The following is a 23,394-nucleotide window of genomic DNA, read 5'->3' as shown; positions in this document are numbered from 1 at the left end:
CTTTCGTTGTTAAATGTAGATGCGGGCTGCACCCGGCTCCCCGAGGGGGGCCTCGGTGTAGAGCCTTCCTTCGTTTGATCCTCTGTCTGGATGTGTATCTGTAAGGCCTCGCAAAACTGAGGTAAGTCATCTTGGGCTTTGTAGATAGCTGTGGTGTTGCCATTATTGGCAATGATGCTGACCGGGAACCCCCACCGGTAAGCTATCTTCTTCTCTCGGAGCACTGTAGTTATGTGGTTAAGTTCCCTCCTTTTCTGGAGTGTTGTGGGGCTCAGGTCTGTGAAGATCTGGATGCGGCAGCCTGCATGTGTGATTTCCTGTTTTTGCCGTGAGTGTTTTAGAATGTCAGCAGTTTCAGGATAACATCCCTGGGGGGTGCTTTAGGAGGGGGCTTTGCCCTAAGGGCCCTGTGTGCTCTCTCAATAATAACCTCAGGGGCATTCTCGTCTCCTTTTAACGTGCGAAACAGGGCCTGCAGGCAGCCCTCCAGGGCTCCTGGGAGTATGGATTCCGGAATCCCTCGAACTCTCAGGTTATTCCTCCTGCCCCTGTTGTCTAGGTCCTCAACCTTCTCTAGTAAGTTGTATATGGTTTCTTCTTGATCGTAGAGAAGGCGGGACATATGGTTAATATCATTACTGGTTGTATTATGATTCTCTTCTAAGTTGATGACTCTCTGCGTCACCCTTGTTAAATCCCTTTTAAGGTCACCATACCAGCCCTTTACTTCAGTAAGCATTTCTTTGAAATCTTCTTTAGAACATAAAGATTTAAGGTCCTCTCTAGAGATTGGCTGTGTAGTACCAGGATCAGGGCTCACAGTCTGGACATTGGGCTGTGAACTGGTTGCAGGCACACTGTTATCTGAAGGTTGTTGTGTGTGCTTTGGTGTAAGTTCAGATTGTCTTAAAAACTGCTGCATGGTCCTGGGTTGTGGTATATTGTCCAGTCTGGTTGTTTTTTTCCCCGGCATGCTGATGTTATATGGTGGGGGCTGGTGTGGATAGTGGTCAGTTGCTCTTTTAGGGTTGATATGGGCCAGTAATAAAGTTTATAAGATGAGGGCGTTTGTAATGTTGTTTGAGCTTTTCCTCCCTGCTCTCTTTAAGGGATTGCTGCCCTGTGTTCTGCTTTTCATGCAATGTGATGAAGGCTAGGATGTATAATGGCTGACCGTTTATTTAGGAGCCAGAGAGAAAGTTTATAACACAAAGGAGTTTGAGCTGGTGCTTAGGTTTTGTCTCCTATATCCTGTAAGGGGCTACAGTCCTGTGGTCCGCCTTTTGCACAGTGTAGCTTAAGGGTCTCTTGAGTGTAATTGCTGCCTTAAGGGGACTGTGTAGGCGCACTATTTCTGATGTCTGTGGTTTTTTATGGGCAGGTGAACCGGTAGCCTAGTGAGGTGTAGTGGCAGAAATAAGGATAATTCCCCCAGGAGGTGCGCAGTGTGTACAATGCACAGTGACCGCTATATGCCATATGGGTATACCCCTTGATTCAGCGTCTATCAGAGTTTGCTCCCTCCCTACTGAGGGCTCCGGTGATCTTGCGGGGCGCTTAGTCTCTGGGCTCCCCTGTGCTATGGTGAGTGGCTATGCGGCGGAGCTGTGAGTGGTTGAGGCCGTTGCCGCCTGATGCCTGTGGTGCGCCCCTTCTTACCTCACCGTCGCAATGTGTGAGTCGTGCCCTGGGGAAGAGTCACATCCGCGGGGCTGCGATGGGCTTTGGCGTGTGGGGTCGTTGTCGGGCGCCGGTGGCCGTTGGTTTGCCGCGTAGTAACTCACTGGATTGGGCCCAGCCCTGGTGTTGCTGAGGCCTAGGCACGTGTTATCCTCTCCTTCAGGTCCGGGCGCCGCCCGGTGTTATGAGCGGATCCGGTGTCGATGAGAGGGGTTTGCGGCTGATGCTGAGCCGGGTTCAGCGAGCTGTTGCCTCTGGTGTGGGGTTGTATTTACGGCTTAGGTCGGGTATGGCTGCTGGGTTTGAGGACTTAGGGCCTAGGAGCTTTTGCACTACACGGCCATTTCTCTGAACGGCCAAGCTCCGCCCCCCAATATATGCAAACTTTAACATAGAACATGTAGGAAATATATAATCATCCATGACAGGTGCATTCTGTTTTGAGATATGTAGAGAGGGATCTCTTAAAGGATTTTAGGCTTGGGGAAGGTTTGAAAGTGTGCGGGAGGTCGTTCCATAACTGTGGTGCTCTGTAGGAAAAGGAGGATTGAGCTGCTTTCTTTTTGTATTGAGGCAAGCTAAATAATGTGCTGTTATTGGATCAGAGGTTATAGGAGGTGGGAATAGCAGAGGAGAGCATTCTGCTCAGGTAGGGTGGGAGCTTCAGAGAAAAGCTCTTAAACACAAGGCTGGAAATGTGGAGGGTGCGTCTGGATTCCAGCGTCAGCCAGTTTAGATCTTTTAGCATGTCACAATGGTGGGTCCTGTAGTTACATTGTAGCACAAAGCGGCAGAACGAGTTATACAATGTATTAAGTTTATTAAGGTGAGTTTGCGGTGCAGGTGCATAAACTACGTCCCTGTAATCCATGATAGGCATCAGCATTTGCTGTACAATCTTTTCCTTTACTGTAGGACTGAGGCAAGATTTGTTTCTGTACAGGGCACCTAGTTTTGGATAAAGTTTAGATGCAAGTTTTTCTATGTGGAGGCCAAAGGATAGACTGGGGTCTAACAACATACCTAAGTATTTGAAAGAGTGGACTGCAATTTGATTTTGTTTTGATGCATAGATGGAAATTTTGTAGTTTGTGTAATTTAGATACCATTCCAAAGATCATTGTGACAGTTTTGTCAGTATTTAGTAAGTGTTTGTTTTTTGAGATCCACTTTTCTACCTATGTGAACTGGTCTTGGAGCACTGCTTCAAGCTGTGGCAGATTGGAATTGTTTGCATAGATTACCGTGTCATCTGCGTACATGTGTACAGTTGAGGATTTGCAAACATTTGGCAGATCATTTATAAATAATGTGAATAGTAGGGGGCCGAGAATGGAACCTTGGGGAACACCACAAGTGACTGGGAGAGGGAGAGAGTTGCTGTCAGAAATGGAGACATATTGTAATCGATCCGATACATATAATCGAAAACCAGGTTAGCGGACGATCACCAATACCTGAGTTTTTTAGTTTGAGCAGGAGTATGTCGTGGTCTACTGTGTCAAAGGCCCTTGCAAAATCAAGGAAAATAGCTCCAGTTAGGTCTCCTTGTTCCATGCCAGTTTGGATTTTGTTGCAAACTTTTAGGAGGGCAGTTGTAGTGGAGTAGTTAGGGCGAAAAACCTGATTGATCAAGGGTCAGATAGTTAGATTGTTGGTAATACTCACATAGTTGCGTATGGACGCACTTTTCTAAGATTTTTGACAATACTGGGAGCAATGATATTGGGCGATAGTTATTAACCAAGGTTATCTCACCACTTTTATGGATAGTCACTATTCTTGCAGTCTTCCAAAGTTTGGGTATGTATCTAGACACCAAGGATTTGTTAATTAGGCTTGTGACAGGTTCAGCAATTGCTGGCGCACTGAGCTTCAACAGCATTGCTGGGATTTAATCAGGTCCAGATCGGTTTTTCATTTTTAGATTATTAAGGTGTTTCTTAATGACACTGATGGGTACAGGTCTAAAACTGAACTTCTCTATATTGGGTCTTTACAGATTTAGTGGGGCCTGATCCACATTTGTAGCTTCAGGATGTGTGTCATTTATTATATTGCTTTAATAATTTCTTTTCTTTTCACTAATTTCCCTGCCCCAGAACCAAAAAACTGCTTGCTAACCAATAACTTACCAATACACATATATAGGATTTTAGCATGTGCAGAGAAAGAGTTTGAGTATTAACTGACTCTCTTAGAGACAATGGAACAAGCACTATTTTTAGATTTTAGAACAAAAGGGAGCAAAATAATGACTGTATATAACAGTAATGTTATACTTTCGATAATGAACGTTTTATATGTTGTTAATTCTTTAAAGGGTCATGAAACCCAAAAAATTTCTTTCATGATTCAGATAGAGAATACAATTTTAAACAACTTTCCAATTTACTTCTATTATTTAATTTGCTTCCTCCTCTTGTTATCATTTGCTGAAAGGTTTATCTAGGCATGTTCATGAGCAGCAGAGAACCTAGGTTCTAGCTGTTGATTGGTGTCTGCATATATATATATTGAATGTGATTGGCTCACCCCTGTGTTCAGTTAGAAACTAGTAGTGCATTGCTGCTCCTTCAACAAATGTTACCAAGAGAATGACACAGATTAGATAATAGAAGTAAATTTGAAAGATGTTTAAAATTGTATTCTCTATCTGAATCATGAAAGAACATTTTTGGATTTCATGTACCTTTACGTTTAATGGCTCTTTAATACTGAAACAAAATGTGTTGAGTTCTACATGAAACTAATAGCTACAATATTTAGTCTCTAGATAGAGTTTAATTCATCAGATGTAATGAAGAAATTAAAATTCCCCACGCTCCGCCACCCACTTCAAAAGTCAATTTTTCTGTGAGCTAATGGTCTGAATTCTTGTCCAAGCAGGGCTCTAGCTACAACAAAAGTACAAAGAGGTAGATACAGTTTAATACAATGTAAACACTCTTATAAGTGACATACATACAAGGTTAAAATACAATGTATGGATCCATGCTTCGCAAAATTAAAAACTTGCAACGAATAAAAATATACCATAAGATAAAGGACGAGAGATTGCTCCTAAAATGCTATGACTTGCAGTGAGTAGACTAGTATAGTTCTACATGTGGGGTGGTGTATACAAATATTAGTGTGATTACTGCAGACTCACAATAGATTGGCTAAAATTAATACATACAAAATCCCAATACAGACTACAAATTCGAGTGCTTCACACAAATGGGTGTGAGTGCTTCAAAAATTAATCCAAACAGGTGTGAGATAGTCTTGAGAAAGGCCTAGTTTAGGCCGAAACGCGTTGGCATACTGGTTTTTAATTGTTTATATGCTTATATGACTATAGACATTCAGATTTCAAATATGCATATGTGCTTTTGGATCTGTTTTTTATTCCTGGCACAAGGTGTGCCCCATCTTTGGTGGAGATCATTTAATACACGTTTTTTCCCATTATTTTTTAAAAAGAATTCAGTCATTTTTCAATATTTTTAACTTTTGCATTTTTTTCAGTTTTTTTTCAAATTTTTCACAATTTTTGCAAATTTTTATATTTTATACACACCCAATCCCCAACAACACATCTTCACGACACCGGGAGGACTTTCTGATAGACTTTTGTATGGAACTATTATCGTGACTGTATTATTCATTTCATTGGCACTTGGACACTCTACATCCCCCACTGGAGTGGGTCCCATTTTATCTCCATCAGACTTTATTTTTTATCTTGTTTATCTTATTTATTTATCTCACACCTGTTTGGATTAATTTGTGAAGCACTCACACCCATTTGTGTGAGGCACTCGAATTTGTAGTCTGTATTGGGATTTTGTATGTATTAATTTTAGCCAATCTATCGTGAGTCTGCAGTAATCACACTAATATTTGTATACACCATCCCACATGTAGAACTATACTAGTCTACTCACTGCAAGTCATAGCATTTTAGGAGCAATCTCTCGTCCTTTATCTTATGGTATATTTTTATTCGTTGCAAGTTTTTAATTTTGCGAAGCAAGTATCCATGCATTGTATTTTAAACTTGTATGTATGTCACTTATAGGAGTGTTTACATTGTATTAAACTGTATCTACTTCTTTGAGCCTTTAAGCTTTTTTAGGGCTTACCAATACCCATTTATCCTAACTTCTCTCATAAGCCCACTAGGAGGCTAGTTTATTAGTAAGCCTAAGGCTCCCTAGCAATAGCGCTCGGTTCACACCCCACACTTCCTACAACAAAAGTACCTTAAGGGGAGAGTGCTGATTGGAGAAACGTTCAAACCTTTAGCTTACAGAAAAATGTACTTTTTAAGTGGGTGGTGGAGCGTGTGGTATTTAAATTTCCTATCTACATTAAATAGTAAGTTATAGCGCATCTTCATTACAACTGATGAATTAAACTCCATCTAAAATATCACTAACATTCCGGATCTGTTTTTATAAAGGGGAGATTTTACCCTCACTTTAAATGTGCTTTTAATAATGTTTAAACAAAGGCTTAAGCGTCACTGGTCAGATTACAAATGGCGTGCTACAGTGTGGGATGCAATAACCTGTATCGCTGGACCACACTAACAATAGCGTGCGGCATGATATTACAAGACCATGGTAAAACTGATTTACCGGAAAAGATTTAGCAGGACCGACATCACTCTAACGCAACCTATACTTTCAATGGATATTGTGACCACCCTAATTATCACTCATATTACAAGTTGAAATGTATTGTAAGATGAAGCAGGTTATGGTTGGTGGAATGGGCTGTTGACCCCTAAAATAAATTTTAAAATCCAGTAACTGTTTTAACCTTATAAGAGGGTCATTAAATAGTATTCTTACCCATAGTGTCCCAATATTGTACATCAGGCAGACATCTTGAAAGTAGAGTAACATCCCAGTGGAGGATGAAGGTACGTTTGTGGTTCATGTTACTCAATATTTTCATGTAGAACAGAAATTTACATGGCAAAAGAAAGTTGATTCTTGCAATCATAGGATTAAGTTTAGGGGTACACCTACTATGTATGTTACACATTGACTTCAGATGAGCTCTGTAACCTTTCATTATTCTCTTTTTTAGGGTGACAGAGGAATTTCTGGACTTAAAGGAGAAAAGGTAAAAGGAAGATTATCTCATTTGTGCTTGTTGATCATCAGTATTAAGTGCTTGCTCTTGTATCAGGAGTGTGTTAAGTGACTGCAGGGCAAACAGAAAAATCCATTTCAAACTTTAGGAAGTATTTTTCACATGAGTTTTTCAAAGTGGTGGGGCAGGGGGGCTACCATTTGTCTGAAGAGCCAGGTGTTCTCTGGTAAAAAATGTGCTTTTATTTCTACTGTGGTACAAAAAGGCCTGTCTATAAGTTTTCCACCTTTAGTTCAGGCCAAACCCGAACACTCTTGCACCGTGCACAGTACAGGAACAATAAACACAAACTCTCACATAGATATTCACACTCTCACACACTCTCAGTCTTACACGCACACTCACTCTTACACACACTCTCACACACATTCATACTCATACTCTCACACACTCTCACTCTTGCACACACTCTCACTCTTACACACACTCTCACACACATTCATACTCATACTCTCACACACTCTCACTCTTACACACACTCTCACACACATTCATACTCATACTCTCACACACTCTCACTCTTGCACACACTCTCACTCTTGCACACACTCTCACTCTTACACACACTCTCACACACATTCATACTCATACTCTCACACACTCTCACTCTTGCACACACTCTCACTCTTACACACACTCTCACACACATTCATACTCATACTCTCACACACTCTCACTCTTACACACACTCTCACACACATTCATACTCATACTCTCACACACTCTCACTCTTACACACACTCTCACTCTTACACACACTCTCACACACATTCATACTCATACTCTCACACACTCTCACTCTTGCACACACTCTCACTCTTGCACACACTCTCACTCTTACACACACTCTCACACACATTCATACTCATACTCTCACACACTCTCACTCTTACACACACTCTCACTCTTACACACACTCTCACACACATTCATACTCATACTCTCACACACTCTCACTCTTACACACTCTCTCACACACATTCATACTCATACTCTCACAAACTCTCACTCTTGCACACACTCTCACTGTTACACACACTCTCACACACTCTCACTCTTACACACACTCTCACTCTTACACACACTCTCACACACATTCATACTCATACTCTCACACACTCTCACTCTTGCACACACTCTCACTCTTACACACACTCTCACACACATTCATACTCATACTCTCACACACTCTCACTCTTGCACACATTCTCACTCTTACACACACTCTCACACACATTCATACTCATACTCTCACACACTCTCACTCTTACACACACTCTCACACACATTCATACTCATACTCTCACACACTCTCACTCTCACTCTTACACACACTCTCACACACATTCATACTCATACTCTCACACACTCTCACTCTTACACACACTCTCACACACATTCATACTCATACTCTCACACACTCTCACTCTTACACACACTCTCACACACATTCATACTCATACTCTCACACACTCTCACTCTTACACACACTCTCACACACATTCATACTCCTACTCTCACACACTAACACACATACTCTCTCACACAAACTCTCTCTCACACACAAAAACTTACGCTCTCTCAGCCACACACACTAGCACATACGCTCTTACAAACATTCTCCTTTACATACATACAAAGACTCACGCACTCTCACACACACACACTCTCTCACACATTCTCTCAAACACACTATCCTTCACACACACTCACACACACACACACACACACAAAGACACTCACTCTTTCACACACACAAATACACTGACAAGCACAAAGACACATCCTCTCTCACTCAAACCTGCACACACAAATGGATACCTGGACTGTCTGGGTCATTCCCATACATGTGGCAACCCTACCTGTCCAGTTTCTATTAAAACCATCAAACTCCTGTATGGGCCCCTCTTTCAAACTTGGATACCAGTGATAACTGGTAAGGTTACCATCACAGTAGCAATAGTGGTCTCAACAGAATGCTTGATCATTATTGCAGTTAATGGGACATGAAACACAATTGTTTTTTCTTCTATTATGAGTCAGATAGAGCATACAATTTTAAACAAATTTCCAATTTACTTCTTTTATCTAATTTGCTTTGTTCACTGTGTATCCTTTGTTGAAAAGCATACCTAGGTAGGCTCAGAAGCTGGGAGCTAGCTACTGATTGGTCACTGCACATATATGGCTCTTGTAATTGGCTTACCAATGTGTTCAGCTAACTTCCATTAGTGCATTGCTGTTCTTTTAATAAAGGACACAAATAGAATGAAGTACATTGGAAAGTTGTATAAAAATGTATGCACTATTTAAATCATAAAAGAAAGATTTTGGGTTTTGTATCCCTTTTAAGTCTTTGAACATTATATACGCTGCATGAATAAAAATCAACATTAAGTATAAGGAAAGGCTGAAAGGGACATGAAATCAAACTTTCTGCATTTAAATAGTTGCTGATATTTGGTAGCTTTTAAATGGTATTTCCTTCGTAAAATCCTGATAAAGCTTTCGTGTAACACACAATTTCCATATGTTTGCATTGCGCTTTACCGTGTTGCAAAAAACATGATAGGTGATAAACGTAAAACCTTTTTAACATGTGTGTGAGTATTCATCATTATTGTATAAACCATTTGAATTGGGTCTCAGGAAAATATACAGTACATATGTATGCAATATCCATATACGTGATATCTCGTACAGCTAATCTATAAGAAACCGGAGATAATACCACTGCAACATTAGCAAATATTTCTTTTCATTTAATACTTGCATTTTTGTGATTGTAATTTACATTTTACAGTTTAACCATTAAAAAGGGAAAAATAAATGCTTGATGGCTGAATGATATTTTATTATCACAACAATATAAATCCAACAGCAACATACATCTGTTATCAACTATATCTATTTCCCTCAGTCTCCTTTGTTGAAATGCAGCTCTTTCTTATGAGAACAGACCATGATTGTGCACGTCTTGCGCACTATAAACATAACAATGTGATACACATCGTGGCAAACACTGCTATTGCAGAGTATTAAGTGGATACGCCTGAGTTTCATGTAAAGTAATTTAAGGGACAGTCTACTTCATTTTGTTTTGTTTAAAAAGATAAATAATGCCATTACTATCCACTCCCAAGCTTTGCACAACCAACATTGTTATATTAATATACTTTATAACATTTAAGCCTCTAAATATCTGTCTGTTTCTAAGTCCCTTCAGGCCACCTCTTATCTCAGTGCATTTTATCAGCTTTTCACAGCCAGACAGTGCTAGTTCATGTGTGTCATATAAACAACATTTTGCTCATTCCTGTAGAGTTATTCAGGAACCAGCACTGATTGGCTAAAATGCAAATTTGTAAATAGCACTGAGATAAGGGGCAGTCTGCAGAGGCTTAGATTCAAGGTAATCACAGATGTAAAATGTATATTTATATAATAAGTATAGTTATACAAAAACACGGGAATGGGTAATAATGGGCCAGTTATGAAGAACCAGTTATGAAGAAGTGGTCTAAAGACCGCTGCTCCATAACAGGCGGACAGACATTGCCGCAATTCAACCCGATCGAGTATGATCGGGTTGATTGACACCTGCTGGCGGCCGATTGGCCGCAAATCTGCAGGGGGCGGCGTTGCACCAGCAGCTCACAAGAGCTGCTGGTGCAATGCTGAATACGGAGAGCGTATTGCTCTCTGCATTCAGCGAGGTCTGGCGGACCTGATCCGCACTGTCGGATCAGGTCAGACAAACCTTTGTTAAATAGGCCCCATAGTGTCTATAAAACAATGGGAGCTGCCATGTTGTAACTTAGGTTACCTTCTCTGCTGTGGCCAATTAGAGACAGTTATAAATAGGTCACTAGAGTGTGCAGCCAATGGCTGTGAGGAATATAACAGTTTGCTGCACTTCTGTTTCTAACAGAAACTAAAAAGCTCACAATTTCATAATGCAATTACAGGAAAAGGGGACAAAATAAATAATGAAAGTATATTGCAGAGCTTTGTTTACATATACAATTTATCATTTTATTTTACTCTCTCAAAGTGTTTAATGTCCCTTTAAGTGTCAGTTAAGGATGCAAAGAAAAAAATGGTTAATATTACAAATTACAGGGTCTTTTTTAATTCCATGTTATATCTTTATTTGCATCATAAAAGTTTACTTTTGACTTCTGTGCCATTTTATTTGCACACTTCATGAACTTAAAAGGATAGAAAAGTCAACATTAAACTTGTATACTTCAGATAAACCAGGTCATTTTAAGTTTTTTAAATTCGCTTCCATTTTCATATGTGCTTCATTTTCTTGGTATCCTTTGTTAAAAAAAACAAGTAGGAGCTAGCTGCTTATTGGTGCCTGCTTTGTAATTGGCTGCCAGTAGTGCAATGCCATTCCTTCAGCAAAGGATAAAAAGAGAATGAAGGAAATTTGATAAAAGAAGTCATTTGGAAAGTTGTTTAAAAGTTAATGCTCTATCCAAATCATAAAAGAAAATTCATTTCACACATTGAACAAAGCTTTACTAAAAAGAGAAACGATCTGATATACATTGTAACAGATTGCTTCCTCAAAGTATAAAATTAAAGGAATATGAATCCCAAAAATGTTCTTTCATGATTCAGACAAAGCACAGCATTTAGAAAAAAGTTTTCAATTGACTTCTGGTATCAAATGTGCTTCCTTCTTTGTTATGGAGATACCTAGGTAGGCATCTTGAGCAGTACATGGCAGGAAATAGTGCTCTTGCAAATGGATAACATTAGTTCAAAACTGCTGCCATATAGTGCTCCAGAAATAAGCCGGCTCTTAAGCTTACATCCTTGCTTTTCAATAAAAGATAGCCAAAAGAACAAAGACAAATTGATAACAGAAGTAAATTAGAAAGTTGTTTAAAATCACAGCTCTATCTGAATCATGAAAGAAACAAATGTGGGTTTCATGGGTTTTCTAAGCCTATGTAGTCATAGCCCTTATACCAGGCTGGATAGTCATTTGTTGTTTGATGTCTCTCTTTCGCAGGGTGATCCCATGACATTGTTTGGATCTCAAGGATATAAAGGAAGCAAAGGAGATCCTGTAAGTAGCATTTGTTGTTCTTAGATACTCTCAATATATAGTCTAATGCAACACAATCTTAAGGAACTCAATCAGTACTGGATTTAACCTGTACTTGTGTTTGGTCATTCAGTAAACAATGATCCCATGGGATATTGACTTCTAGCTTGCTAGTTTAGTGTATAAAGGTGTGTGTGTGTGTATAAAGGTGTGTGTGTGTATAAATGTGTGTGTGTGTGTGTGTATAATGGTGTGTGTGTGTATAAAGGTGTGTGTGTGTGTGTGTGTGTATAAAGGTGTGTGTGTGTGTGTGTAAAAAGGTGTGTGTGTATATAAAGGTGTGTGTGTGTGTGTATAAAGGTGTGTGTGTGTGTATAATGGTGTGTGTGTGTATAAAGGTGTGTGTGTGTGTGTGTGTGTATAAAGGTGTGTGTGTGTGTGTGTAAAAAGGTGTGTGTGTATATAAAGGTGTGTGTGTGTGTGTGTAAAAAGGTGTGTGTGTATATAAAGGTGTGTGTGTGTGTGTATAAAGGTGTGTGTGTATATAAAGGTGTGTGTGTATATAAAGGTGTGTGTGTGTATATAAAGGTGTGTGTGTGTATAAAGTTGTGTGTGTGTGTATAAAGGTGTGTGTGTATAAAGGTGTGTGTGTGTATAAAGGTGTGTGTGTGTGTGTGTGTGTGTGTGTGTGTGTGTGTGTGTGTATAAAGGTGTGTGTGTATAAAGGTGTGTGTGTGTGTGTGTGTATATAAAGGTGTGTGCTGATTGGTGATGTTAGTACAATATACAGTAGTACAAGCTAGCCGTATACATGTTCTCTTGTTTGCCTGTTTGTGTTACTGTACCTGCTGATTGGTGATGTTAGCACAATATACAGTAGTACAAGCTAGCCATATACATGTTCTCTTGTTTGTCTGTGTGTGTTACAGTACCTGCTGATTGGTGATGTTAGTACAATATACAGTAGTACAAGCTAGCCGTATACATGTTCTCTTGTTTGCCTGTTTGTGTTACTGTACCTGCTGATTGGTGATGTTAGCACAATATACAGTAGTACAAGCTAGCCGTATGTATGTTCTCTTGTTTGTCTGTGTGTGTTACAGTACCTGCTGATTGGTGATGTTAGTACAATATACAGTAGTACAAGCTAGCCGTATGTACGTTCTCTTGTTTGTCTGTGTGTGTTACGGTACCTGCTGATTGGTGATGTTAGTACAATATACAGTAGTACAAGCTAGCAGTATGTATGTTCTCTTGTTTGTCTGTGTGTATTACGGTACCTGCTGATTGGTGATGTTAGTACAATATACAGTAGTACAAGTTAGCCGTATGTATGTTCTCTTGTTTGTCTGTGTGTGTTACGGTACCTGCTGATTGGTGATGTTAGTACAATATACAGTAGTACAAGCTAGCAGTATGTATGTTCTCATGTTTGTCTGTGTGTATTACGGTACCTGCTGATTGGTGATGTTAGTACAATATACAGTAGTACAAGTTAGCCGTATGTATGTTCTCTTGTTTGTCTGTGTGTGTTACGGTACCTGCTGATTGGTGATGTTAGTACAATATACAGTAGTACAAGCTAGCCGTATGTATGTTCTCTTGTTTGTCTGTTTGTGTTACTGTACCTGCTGATTGGTGATGTTAGTACAATATACAGTAGTACAAGTTAGCCGTATGTATGTTCTCTTGTTTGTCTGTGTGTGTTACGGTACCTGCTGATTGGTGATGTTAGTACAATATACAGTAGTACAAGCTAGCCGTATGTATGTTCTCTTGTTTGTCTGTGTGTGTTACGGTACCTGCTGATTGGTGATGTTAGTACAATATAAAGTAGTACAAGTTAGCCGTATGTATGTTCTCTTGTTTGTCTGTGTGTGTTACTGTACCTGCTGATTGGTGATGTTAGTACAATATACAGTAGTACAAGCTAGCCGTATGTATGTTCTCTTGTTTGTCTGTGTGTGTTACGGTACTAGCTGATTGATGATGTTAGTACAATATATAGTAGTACAAGTTAGCCGTATGTATGTTCTCTTGTTTGTCTGTGTGTGTTACGGTACCTGCTGATTGGTGATGTTAGTACAATATACAGTAATACAAGCTAGCCGTATGTATGTTCTCTTGTTTGTCTGTGTGTATTACGGTACCTGCTGATTGGTGATGTTAGTACAATATACAGTAGTACAAGCTAGCCGTATGTATGTTTTCTTGTTTGTCTGTGTGTGTTACGGTACCTGCTAATTGGTGATGTTAGTACAATATACAGTAGAACAAGTTAGCCGTATGTATGTTCTCTTGTTTGTCTGTGTGTGTTACGGTACCTGCTGATTGGTGATGTTAGTACAATATACAGTAGTACAAGCTAGCCGTATGTATGTTCTCTTGTTTGTCTGTGTGTGTTACAGTACCTGCTGATTGGTGATGTTAGTACAATATACAGTAGTACAAGCTAGCCGTATACATGTTCTCTTGTTTGTCTGTTTGTGTTACTGTACCTGCTGATTGGTGATGTTAGCACAATATACAGTAGTACAAGCTAGCCGTATGTATGTTCTCTTGTTTGTCTGTGTGTGTTACGGTACCTGCTGATTGGTGATGTTAGTACAATATACAGTAGTAAAAGCTATCCGTATGTACGTTCTCTTGTTTGTCTGTGTGTGTTACGGTACCTGCTGATTGGTGATGTTAGTACAATATACAGTAGTACAAGCTAGCCGTATGTATGTTCTCTTGTTTGTCTGTGTGTGTTACAGTACCTGCTGATTGGTGATGTTAGTACAATATACAGTAGTACAAGCTAGCCGTATGTATGTTCTCTTGTTTGTCTGTGTGTGTTACGGTACCTGCTGATTGGTGATGTTAGTACAATATACAGTAGTAAAAGCTATCCGTATGTACGTTCTCTTGTTTGTCTGTGTGTGTTACGGTACCTGCTGATTGGTGATGTTAGTACAATATACAGTAGTACAAGCTAGCAGTATGTATGTTCTCTTGTTTGTCTGTGTGTGTTACGGTACCTGCTAATTGGTGATGTTAGTACAATATACAGTAGTACAAGCTAGCCGTATGTATGTTCTCTTGTTTGTCTGTGTGTGTTACGGTACCTGCTAATTGGTGATGTTAGTACAATATACAGTAGTAAAAGCTATCCGTATGTACGTTCTCTTGTTTGTCTGTGTGTGTTACAGTACCTGCTGATTGGTGATGTTAGTACAATATACAGTAGTACAAGTTAGCCGTATGTACGTTCTCTTGTTTGTCTGTGTGTGTTACGGTACCTGCTAATTGGTGATGTTAGTACAATATACAGTAGTACAAGCTAGCCGTATGTATGTTCTCTTGTTTGTCTGTGTGTGTTACGGTACCTGCTGATTGGTGATGTTAGTAAAATATACAGTAGTACAAGCTAGCCGTATGTATGTTCTCTTGTTTGTCTGTGTGTGTTACGGTACCTGCTAATTGGTGATGTTAGTAAAATATAAAGTAGTACAAGTTAGCCGTATGTATGTTCTCTTGTTTGTCTGTGTGTGTTACGGTACCTGCTGATTGGTGATGTTAGTACAATATATAGTAGTACAAGCTAGCAGTATGTATGTTCTCTTGTTTGTCTGTGTGTGTTACGGTACCTGCTAATTGGTGATGTTAGTACAATATACAGTAGTACAAGCTAGCCGTATGTATGTTCTCTTGTTTGTCTGTGTGTATTACGGTACCTGCTGATTGGTGATGTTAGTACAATATACACTAGTACAAGCTAGCAGTATGTATGTTCTCTTGTTTGTCTGTGTGTGTTACTGTACCTGCTGATTGGTGATGTTAGTACAATATACAGTAGTACAAGCTAGCAGTATGTATGTTTTCTTGTTTGTCTGTGTGTGTTACGGTACCTGCTAATTGGTGATGTTAGTACAATATACAGTAGTACAAGTTAGCCGTATGTATGTTCTCTTGTTTGTCTGTGTGTGTTACGGTACCTGCTGATTGGTGATATTAGTACAATATACAGTAGTACAAGCTAGCCGTATGTATGTTCTCTTGTTTGTCTGTGTGTGTTACGGTACCTGCTATTTGGTGATGTTAGTACAATATACAGTAGTACAAGCTAGCCGTATTTATGTTCTCTTGTTTGTCTGTGTGTGTTACAGTACCTGCTGATTGGTGATGTTAGTACAATATACAGTAGTACAAGCTAGCAGTATGTATGTTCTCTTGTTTGTCTGTGTGTGTTACTGTACCTGCTGATTGGTTATGTTAGTACAATATACAGTAGTACAAGCTAGCAGTATGTATGTTCTCTTGTTTGTCTGTGTGTGTTACGGTACCTGCTAATTGGTGATGTTAGTACAATATACAGTAGTACAAGCTAGCCGTATGTATGTTCTCTTGTTTGTCTGTGTGTGTTACGGTACCTGCTGATTGGTGATGTTAGTACAATATACAGTAGTACAAGCTAGCCGTATGTATGTTCTCTTGTTTGTCTGTGTGTATTACGGTACCTGCTGATTGGTGATGTTAGTACAATATACACTAGTACAAGCTAGCAGTATGTATGTTCTCTTGTTTGTCTGTGTGTGTGTTACTGTACCTGCTGATTGGTGATGTTAGTACAATATACAGTAGTACAAGCTAGCCGTATGTATGTTCTCTTGTTTGTCTGTGTGTGTTACGGTACCTGCTGATTGGTGATGTTAGTACAATATACAGTAGTAAAAGCTAGCCGTATGTACGTTTCCTTGTTTGTCTGTGTGTGTTACGGTACCTGCTAATTGGTGATGTTAGTAAAATATACAGTAGTACAAGCTAGCAGTATACATGTTATTTTAGCAGGTTCTCAGTCTAGTTTGCTTAATCCAGTTCATCTTAATGTAAGTCTGCCTGAGCCATATTTTCTAAAGAAGGGGCCACAGTGTCCGGAAAGCTTAGCATGTTTTTGTATCATCGTGTTGGTTTATTAATAAAAAATATTGTTCTCTTATTTAGTGCGTGGGCTCATACGATTACCACTCTGCTCTATCAGTTAAGTGGACATAAAACCCAAAAATCTTCTTTCATGACAGAGCATACAATTTCTAGCAGCTTTCCAATTTACTTCTATTAGCAAATGTGCATTATTCTCTTGGTATCCTTTGTTGAAAGAGCAGCAATGGAAGGTAACTGAACAAATTTGGTGATCCAATGAGAAGAAGCATTTAATTACAGCAACCAATCACCAGTCCCAGTACTGCATCATCACCAGTCCCAGTACTGCATTGCTGCTTCTGAGCCTACCTAAGTATGCTTATCAGAAAAGGAAAATAACAAAGCAATGGAAGTAAAATATAAAGTTGTTGGAAATGTATGCAATATTTGAATCATGAAAATTAGAGTTTAACTTTACCGTCCCTTTAATACAGAATTAGTGGTTTGCTTCTGCAGGATAGCTATAGATAAAATGTAGAACATTAACAAGACTTTATATCCTTTTCTGAGAAGTGACTGAGTGTATTATTTCCGCAGGGTGACAGAGGCCATCCAGGCTTTGATGGTGACAAAGGAGAGAAAGGAGAAGATGGGCCAGCAGGGGAAAAGGTAGCGTCACATACCCCAGTTATAGAAAGTGCTCAACACAACCGCATCTTTCGCACCTATTCAAACTGAGATACAATTTTATTTTTATCATTTTTTTTTTTAATAATTAATCTCAACTTGTAGCACATTGGACTAGATTAAATTGCACACAAGCCAAAAGGGGTTTATCGCGGCTCTTTATAGAGCGCGTATTACAGGTTCAAAGTAAATGCGTTTGCTTAAGAGCAATTGAATTTAATGTGCGTCACGTTAGATCGACTCCGGAGCTCTGGCTAACCGTTACTCTTGACTAAAAAGTTGCACAAAACACATTGGAGCCCTTTACAGTCAAGTAGCTGAAAAGATAAAAAAGCATATTTATGCAATATTCATATTTAATAAAGGTCTAAACTGTTTATTTACTGTAAATATTTCACATTTCAATGTTCTTCACATAGGGAAATATGTTCTATGTATTTATAGATATTCCTCTCTCTCTCTCTCTCTCTCTCTCTCTCTCTCTCTCTCTATATATATATATACACACATAAATACGGTATATATATTTCTAAAAAAAAAAATCAGATATATGTGGAAATATGTATTTATGAATAAATAGAACATATTCTTCCATGTGAAGAACATTGGAATGCGAAATTTTATGTCGGATTAGCGTACTTTAAAAAACACAACTGGGTTTGCGCCACTTAGTGGGTTTTAGTATTTTTTCCACTTTTCGCTCTCCTTTGGAGTCTATGGGGGAATACGTTAATGCAGTCTCTATATTTTCAGTTCAGCTTTTTGTGCGTCAGGTTAGCGCTTGTGCAAGAACTATTTACTTTCAACTTGTAACATGCGCGTTACCCTACGTGCACAAAAGCTTACTTCTAGCGTAGATAAGGAGAGCATAAAACTACCGCTCCACTCGTAATCTAGCCCTTTATGAGAAAAATAAAACATGTGGACACATGATTATATAGATATTGGTGACACATTGTTCCTTTGAAAAGTTCATTTTGGAAAAAGTCTGAAAATACTTATGCAACGCATAACCAAATAAACTAAACACCTCAATTGAGAATGAGCCAGTGGGGCTTATCTATCAAACTCCGAATGGATTTGATGTCCCGTGTTTCTGGCGAGCAGTTATGAAGCAGCGGTCACAAAGACCTCTGTTCCATAACCTGACCACCTGCTCTGAGCAGGCGGACAGACATCACCAGAAATCAACCCGATCGAGTACGATCGAGTTGATTGACACCCCCCTGCTGGCGGCTGATTGGCCGCGAGTCTGCAGGGGGCGGCATTGCACCAGCAGCTCTTGTGAGCTGCTGGTGCAATGCTGAATACGGCGAGCGTATTGCTCGCCGTATTCAGCAAGGTCTGGCGGACCTGATCCGCACTGTCGGATCAGGTCCGCCAGACTTTCTTAAATAGGGGCCAATGTGTTTATTTAAAGGCAGGGAAAGGTCAAAATGAAATGTGCAAAGGTGCATTTCAATTTTAAAAATAAATCTCTAAATCTATTTTCATTAGAAAAAATACTTCTGGTAAAAGTTGTTACTGTTTTTCGGTGGCATATGTAGATATGCTGTAAGTGCCCTGTGCACCAGTATTCACTAAACCTTCTCAGAGGGTCAGCAGTGGCTTCTATGACACAAATTATATCTTCACTGACGTAATACAGAAAGTGCTTGCAGCATATGTGAGTATGCCACTGAAACAGTAAGAACTTAATTGTAGCATTTGATCTAATGGAAGTATATGGAAAAATGCTTCTATTTAAAACCAAATTTCAAATATTTCTATTCAAACCATATTAAAACATATTAAAAATGAATAAAAATGATATTGCATGTTTCAAAGTAAGGGAAGGGCTCAAGGGGGATATTTATCAAAGGTCTGGGGGACCTGATCTGACAGTGCGGATCAGGTCCGCCAGACCTCGCTGAATGCGGAGACCAATGCGCTCTCTGTATTCAGCATTGCATCAGCAGCTCTTGTGAGCTGCTGGTGCAACGCTGCCCCCTGCAGATTAGTGGCCAATCAGCCGCCAGTAGGGGGGTGTCAATCAAACTGATCGTACTCAATTGGGTTGAATTGCAGCGATGTCTGTCTGCCTGCTCAGAGTAGGCGGACAGGTTATGGAGCAGCGGTCTTCAGACCGCTGCTTCATAACTGGTGTTTCTGGCGAGCCTGCAGGCTCGCCAGAAACATGGGCCCTCAAGCTTCATCCGGAGCTTGATAAATGGGCCGCCAAGTGTGTATATATATATATGTCTATATGCGTGTATACATGTGTATATGTGTATTTTTTATGTATGTACATACACACATACAAATAGTTAGACATATACTATGGGGCCAATTTATCAAGTGCTGTAGCGTATCAAGTCCGCCCGGCATCGTTAAATGCCGACAACATACACTGTCGGCATTTAACATTGCATAAGCATTTCTTGTGAACTGCTGGTGCAACACTGCCCCCTGTACACTCACAGCCAATCGGCCTCTAGCAGGGGGTGTCAATCATCCAGATCGTATCGGGATTATTGCAGTCCGCCACCTAAAATCTGGCAGAGAAGTTAAGGAGCAACAGTCTTCTTACGACCGCTACTTCTTAACTTCCGTTTTCCGGCAGCTTGTTAAATCCAGCCCTATACTGTATATACCGTATGTATATAATTATATACATATATAACTATCAATATTAAGATGATTTTTCTTTTATTAAAAAGTGTATATATGAGAATAGTTAATGTTACCTACACACAGACTATACTTTACATGAGTTTTGTTATGCAAACTATCAAGTGATAACAGTTTACTTCATTTTCTGTAGTAGTTTGTGTTGCTCCTGATTGCAGGTCTTAAAGGGATATTAAACCCATTACCCCTGTAGTTTCAGGTTCTCCTAGCAGCGGTCTTAAGACCGCTGCTCCTTAACTCATCTGCCACCTCTGAGGTGGTCGGACGATTGGGATGATTGACACCCCCTGCTAGCGGGCAATTGGTCGCGAATGTGCAGGGGTGGCATTGCACAAGCATTTCACCAGAGATACTTGTGCAATGTTAAATGCTGAAAAAGGGTGTGTGTACAAGCGCTAAGGTAATCCCCAAGCTGTATCCAAACAGAGATCCTAACCAACCTCCAAAAAAAATGCACAAGTAGTAAGAAGTGAATACAGCGCCAACAAGAGGCCAAGGGATAAATATACTCACAGAGAGATAAAAGAAGATTATTTAATGAACCATGTTAAAAAGCATCAGTAATAAAAGACTATATATAAAAAATGTAAAAAGCACATATAAATAAAATTACAAATACAGGAATATCTTACAGAAGCGGCTCAAAGGGCCAAAGCTGATAATTACAATAAAAACAGAGGTAATAACAGGTGATCAGTGTGAGTGGTACACCAGAATAAGAGTGTATACTAATAAAACAGAATTAGCCTAAGTACAACTGTAGCAAGTGCATCAAGCAAAAAACTAATAAACAATAATACAAACAATAGTGTTCAAAATTAGTGTTCCAAAATAGTGTTCCAAAAAATAGAAAAATGCACTGCAGTGCAAAAAAAGGGGGGGGTAGCAAAATAATTGTATAGATACGATCAAATAGTGAGTGAGTGCAAATGGATATAAAAATGCTAGCTACTTAATCCAGTGAGGTTAAGATATAATTAAATAAAATACACAATATGCAATAACATAAAAAATAAAATACACAATATGCAATAACATAAAAAATAAAATATAAAATATAATCCAAAAAAGTGTTCAAAAAGTTGATCAACAAATGTTAGTGAAGAACAAAAATAAGTCAATCAAAACTAAAAAATGGAAAAAATGGGTGATGAAAAGCAAGGTGAAAGTGAGGAAATTGATTCCTTCCAATGTTAGTTACTTTAACAGATCCAAATTCCTGAGTGTGGTTGCTGAAGTAGCTGATTGGATCCTAGCACCTGTCAGCTGCTCCTATGGTATCCTAAAAAGTGTCCCTGTAAAAAAAGAAATTCACAACATAGTGTATCCAATATGAGAATGAAGTAAAGATTAAAGTAATGCTTACCAATATGTCAACGCGTTTCTGCCCTCAAAAAAGGGCCTTTCTCAAGACTAGGTAAGACCGCTGCTCCTTAACTCATCTGCCACCTCTGAGGTGGTCGGACGATTGGGATGATTGACACCCCCTGCTAGCGGGCAATTGGTCGCGAATGTGCAGGGGTGGCATTGCACAAGCATTTCACCAGAGATACTTGTGCAATGTTAAATGCTGACAGCGTATGCATGATAAATCGGCCCCGGAGCATGCAATTTTAAGCAACTTTCTAATTTACTCCTATTATCAATTTTTCTTCATTCTCTTGCTATCTTTATTTAAAAAGCATAAATATAAGGTTAGGAGCTGGCTTATTTTTTATTCAGAACTTGGGTAATGCTTGCTGATTGGTGGTAAATGTAATCTTACATTCTTGCTTTTTCAAATAAAGATACCAAGAGAACGAAGAAAAATTGATAATAGGAGTAAATTAGAAAGTTGCTTAAAATTGCTACTCTATCTGAATCATGAAAGAAAAAAATTGGGTTTAGTGTCCCTTTAACTCATCACTTAATCCATTAATATCGCTCCCTGCGCCGTCCATGAGAAGTATAGGATGCACTAAATAAAATATTTGCCATGTTATCCACTTGTGATAGTCATAAAGTGGGACCAAGTGCAAGATAATGAACTCTGCACTCCACTTGTAGCTGGCTCTATGGCTCATATTTATCAAGCTCCGTACGGAGCTTGAAGGGCCGTGTTTCTGGCGAGTCTTCAGACTCGCCAGAAACACAAGTTATGAAGCAGCGGTCTAAAGAACGCTGCTCCATAACCCTGTCCGCCTGCTCTGAGCAGGCGGACAGGAATCACCGGAAATCAACCCGATTGAATACGATCGGGTTGATTGACACCTCCCTGCTGGCAGCCGATTGGCCGCAAGTCAGCGGGGGGCGATATTACACCAGCAGCTCTTGTGAGCTGCTGGTGCAATGTTAAATACAGAGAGCGTATTGCTCTCCGCATTTAGCAAGGTCTTGCGGACCTGATGTCCGCAAGACCTTTGATAAATAGAGGCCTATGGCCTCTAGTTATCAATGTCTGTCGGACCTGATCCGACAGTGCGTATCAGGTCCGACAGACATCGCTAAATACGGCGAGCAATACGCTCGCTGTATTCAGCATTGCACCAGCAACTCACAAGAGCTGCTGGTGCAACGCCGCCCCCTGCAGACTCGCGGCCAATGGGCCGCCAGCAGGGGGGTGTCATTCAACCCGATCGTACTCGATCAGGTTGATTTCCGGTGATGTCTGTCCGCCTGCTCAGAGCAGACGGACAGGTTATGGAGCAGCGGTCTTTGTGAACGCTGCTTCATAACTGCTGTTTCTGGCGAACCTGAAGACTCGCCAGAAACAGGGGCCATCAAGCTCCATACAGAGCTTGTTAAATAGAGCCCTATGTGTTTAACACCTATTCATCAGCCAGCTGTTTTGCTGCGCTTTTTTGTGAATTTACCAGATTTTAAACCTTTCCAAATTATTTAAAACTCACTAATTTCAAGTTATAAAAAAACTTCAAGGGATTCAGGTTTTCATTTGACTGTGTAATATGTTAACTCCCTCTAGACAATTCCATCTTTTTTAATATTTTTGCACTTGCTCATTTTAAAAAGAAAAAAAGAACTTATAAGCGTTTGCACTCTTTTTTTTATTACTATTCATGACTTCTCCAATCTGAAGATTCACTCATTCTTCCAATTATTATCAGTAATGTTTAATTTGCATAACATCCATCTTTGTTTTATCTATGGTTTTATCCAGGGTGTGAAAGGTGAAGCTGGTTCTAAGGGATCGATGGGATTATTTGGTGCTCGAGGACCCGTGGGACAGAAGGTCAGTAGAA

The 23,394-nt window shown here is 39.6% G+C and overlaps 1 protein-coding gene across 1 annotated transcript in view; it reads left to right on the top strand.

Annotated features, from left to right (window-relative positions):
* Positions 1–23,394, top strand: part of LOC128664316 (collagen alpha-1(VII) chain-like) — a 913,939-nt gene that overhangs the window by 629,174 nt on the left and 261,371 nt on the right. The window contains exons 84-87 of the mRNA XM_053719156.1: positions 6,766–6,801; positions 11,861–11,917; positions 17,396–17,467; positions 23,313–23,384. Of these exons, the coding sequence (XP_053575131.1) occupies positions 6,766–6,801; positions 11,861–11,917; positions 17,396–17,467; positions 23,313–23,384 (237 nt within the window). The remainder of the gene's footprint in view (positions 1–6,765; positions 6,802–11,860; positions 11,918–17,395; positions 17,468–23,312; positions 23,385–23,394) is intronic.

This window comes from Bombina bombina, chromosome 6, assembly GCF_027579735.1.
Source record: "Bombina bombina isolate aBomBom1 chromosome 6, aBomBom1.pri, whole genome shotgun sequence".
NCBI classification, from domain to species: Eukaryota; Metazoa; Chordata; class Amphibia; order Anura; family Bombinatoridae; genus Bombina; species Bombina bombina.
The sequence above is the reverse complement of the archived record's forward strand: the minus strand, read 5'-3'. Positions and strand labels throughout refer to the sequence as shown.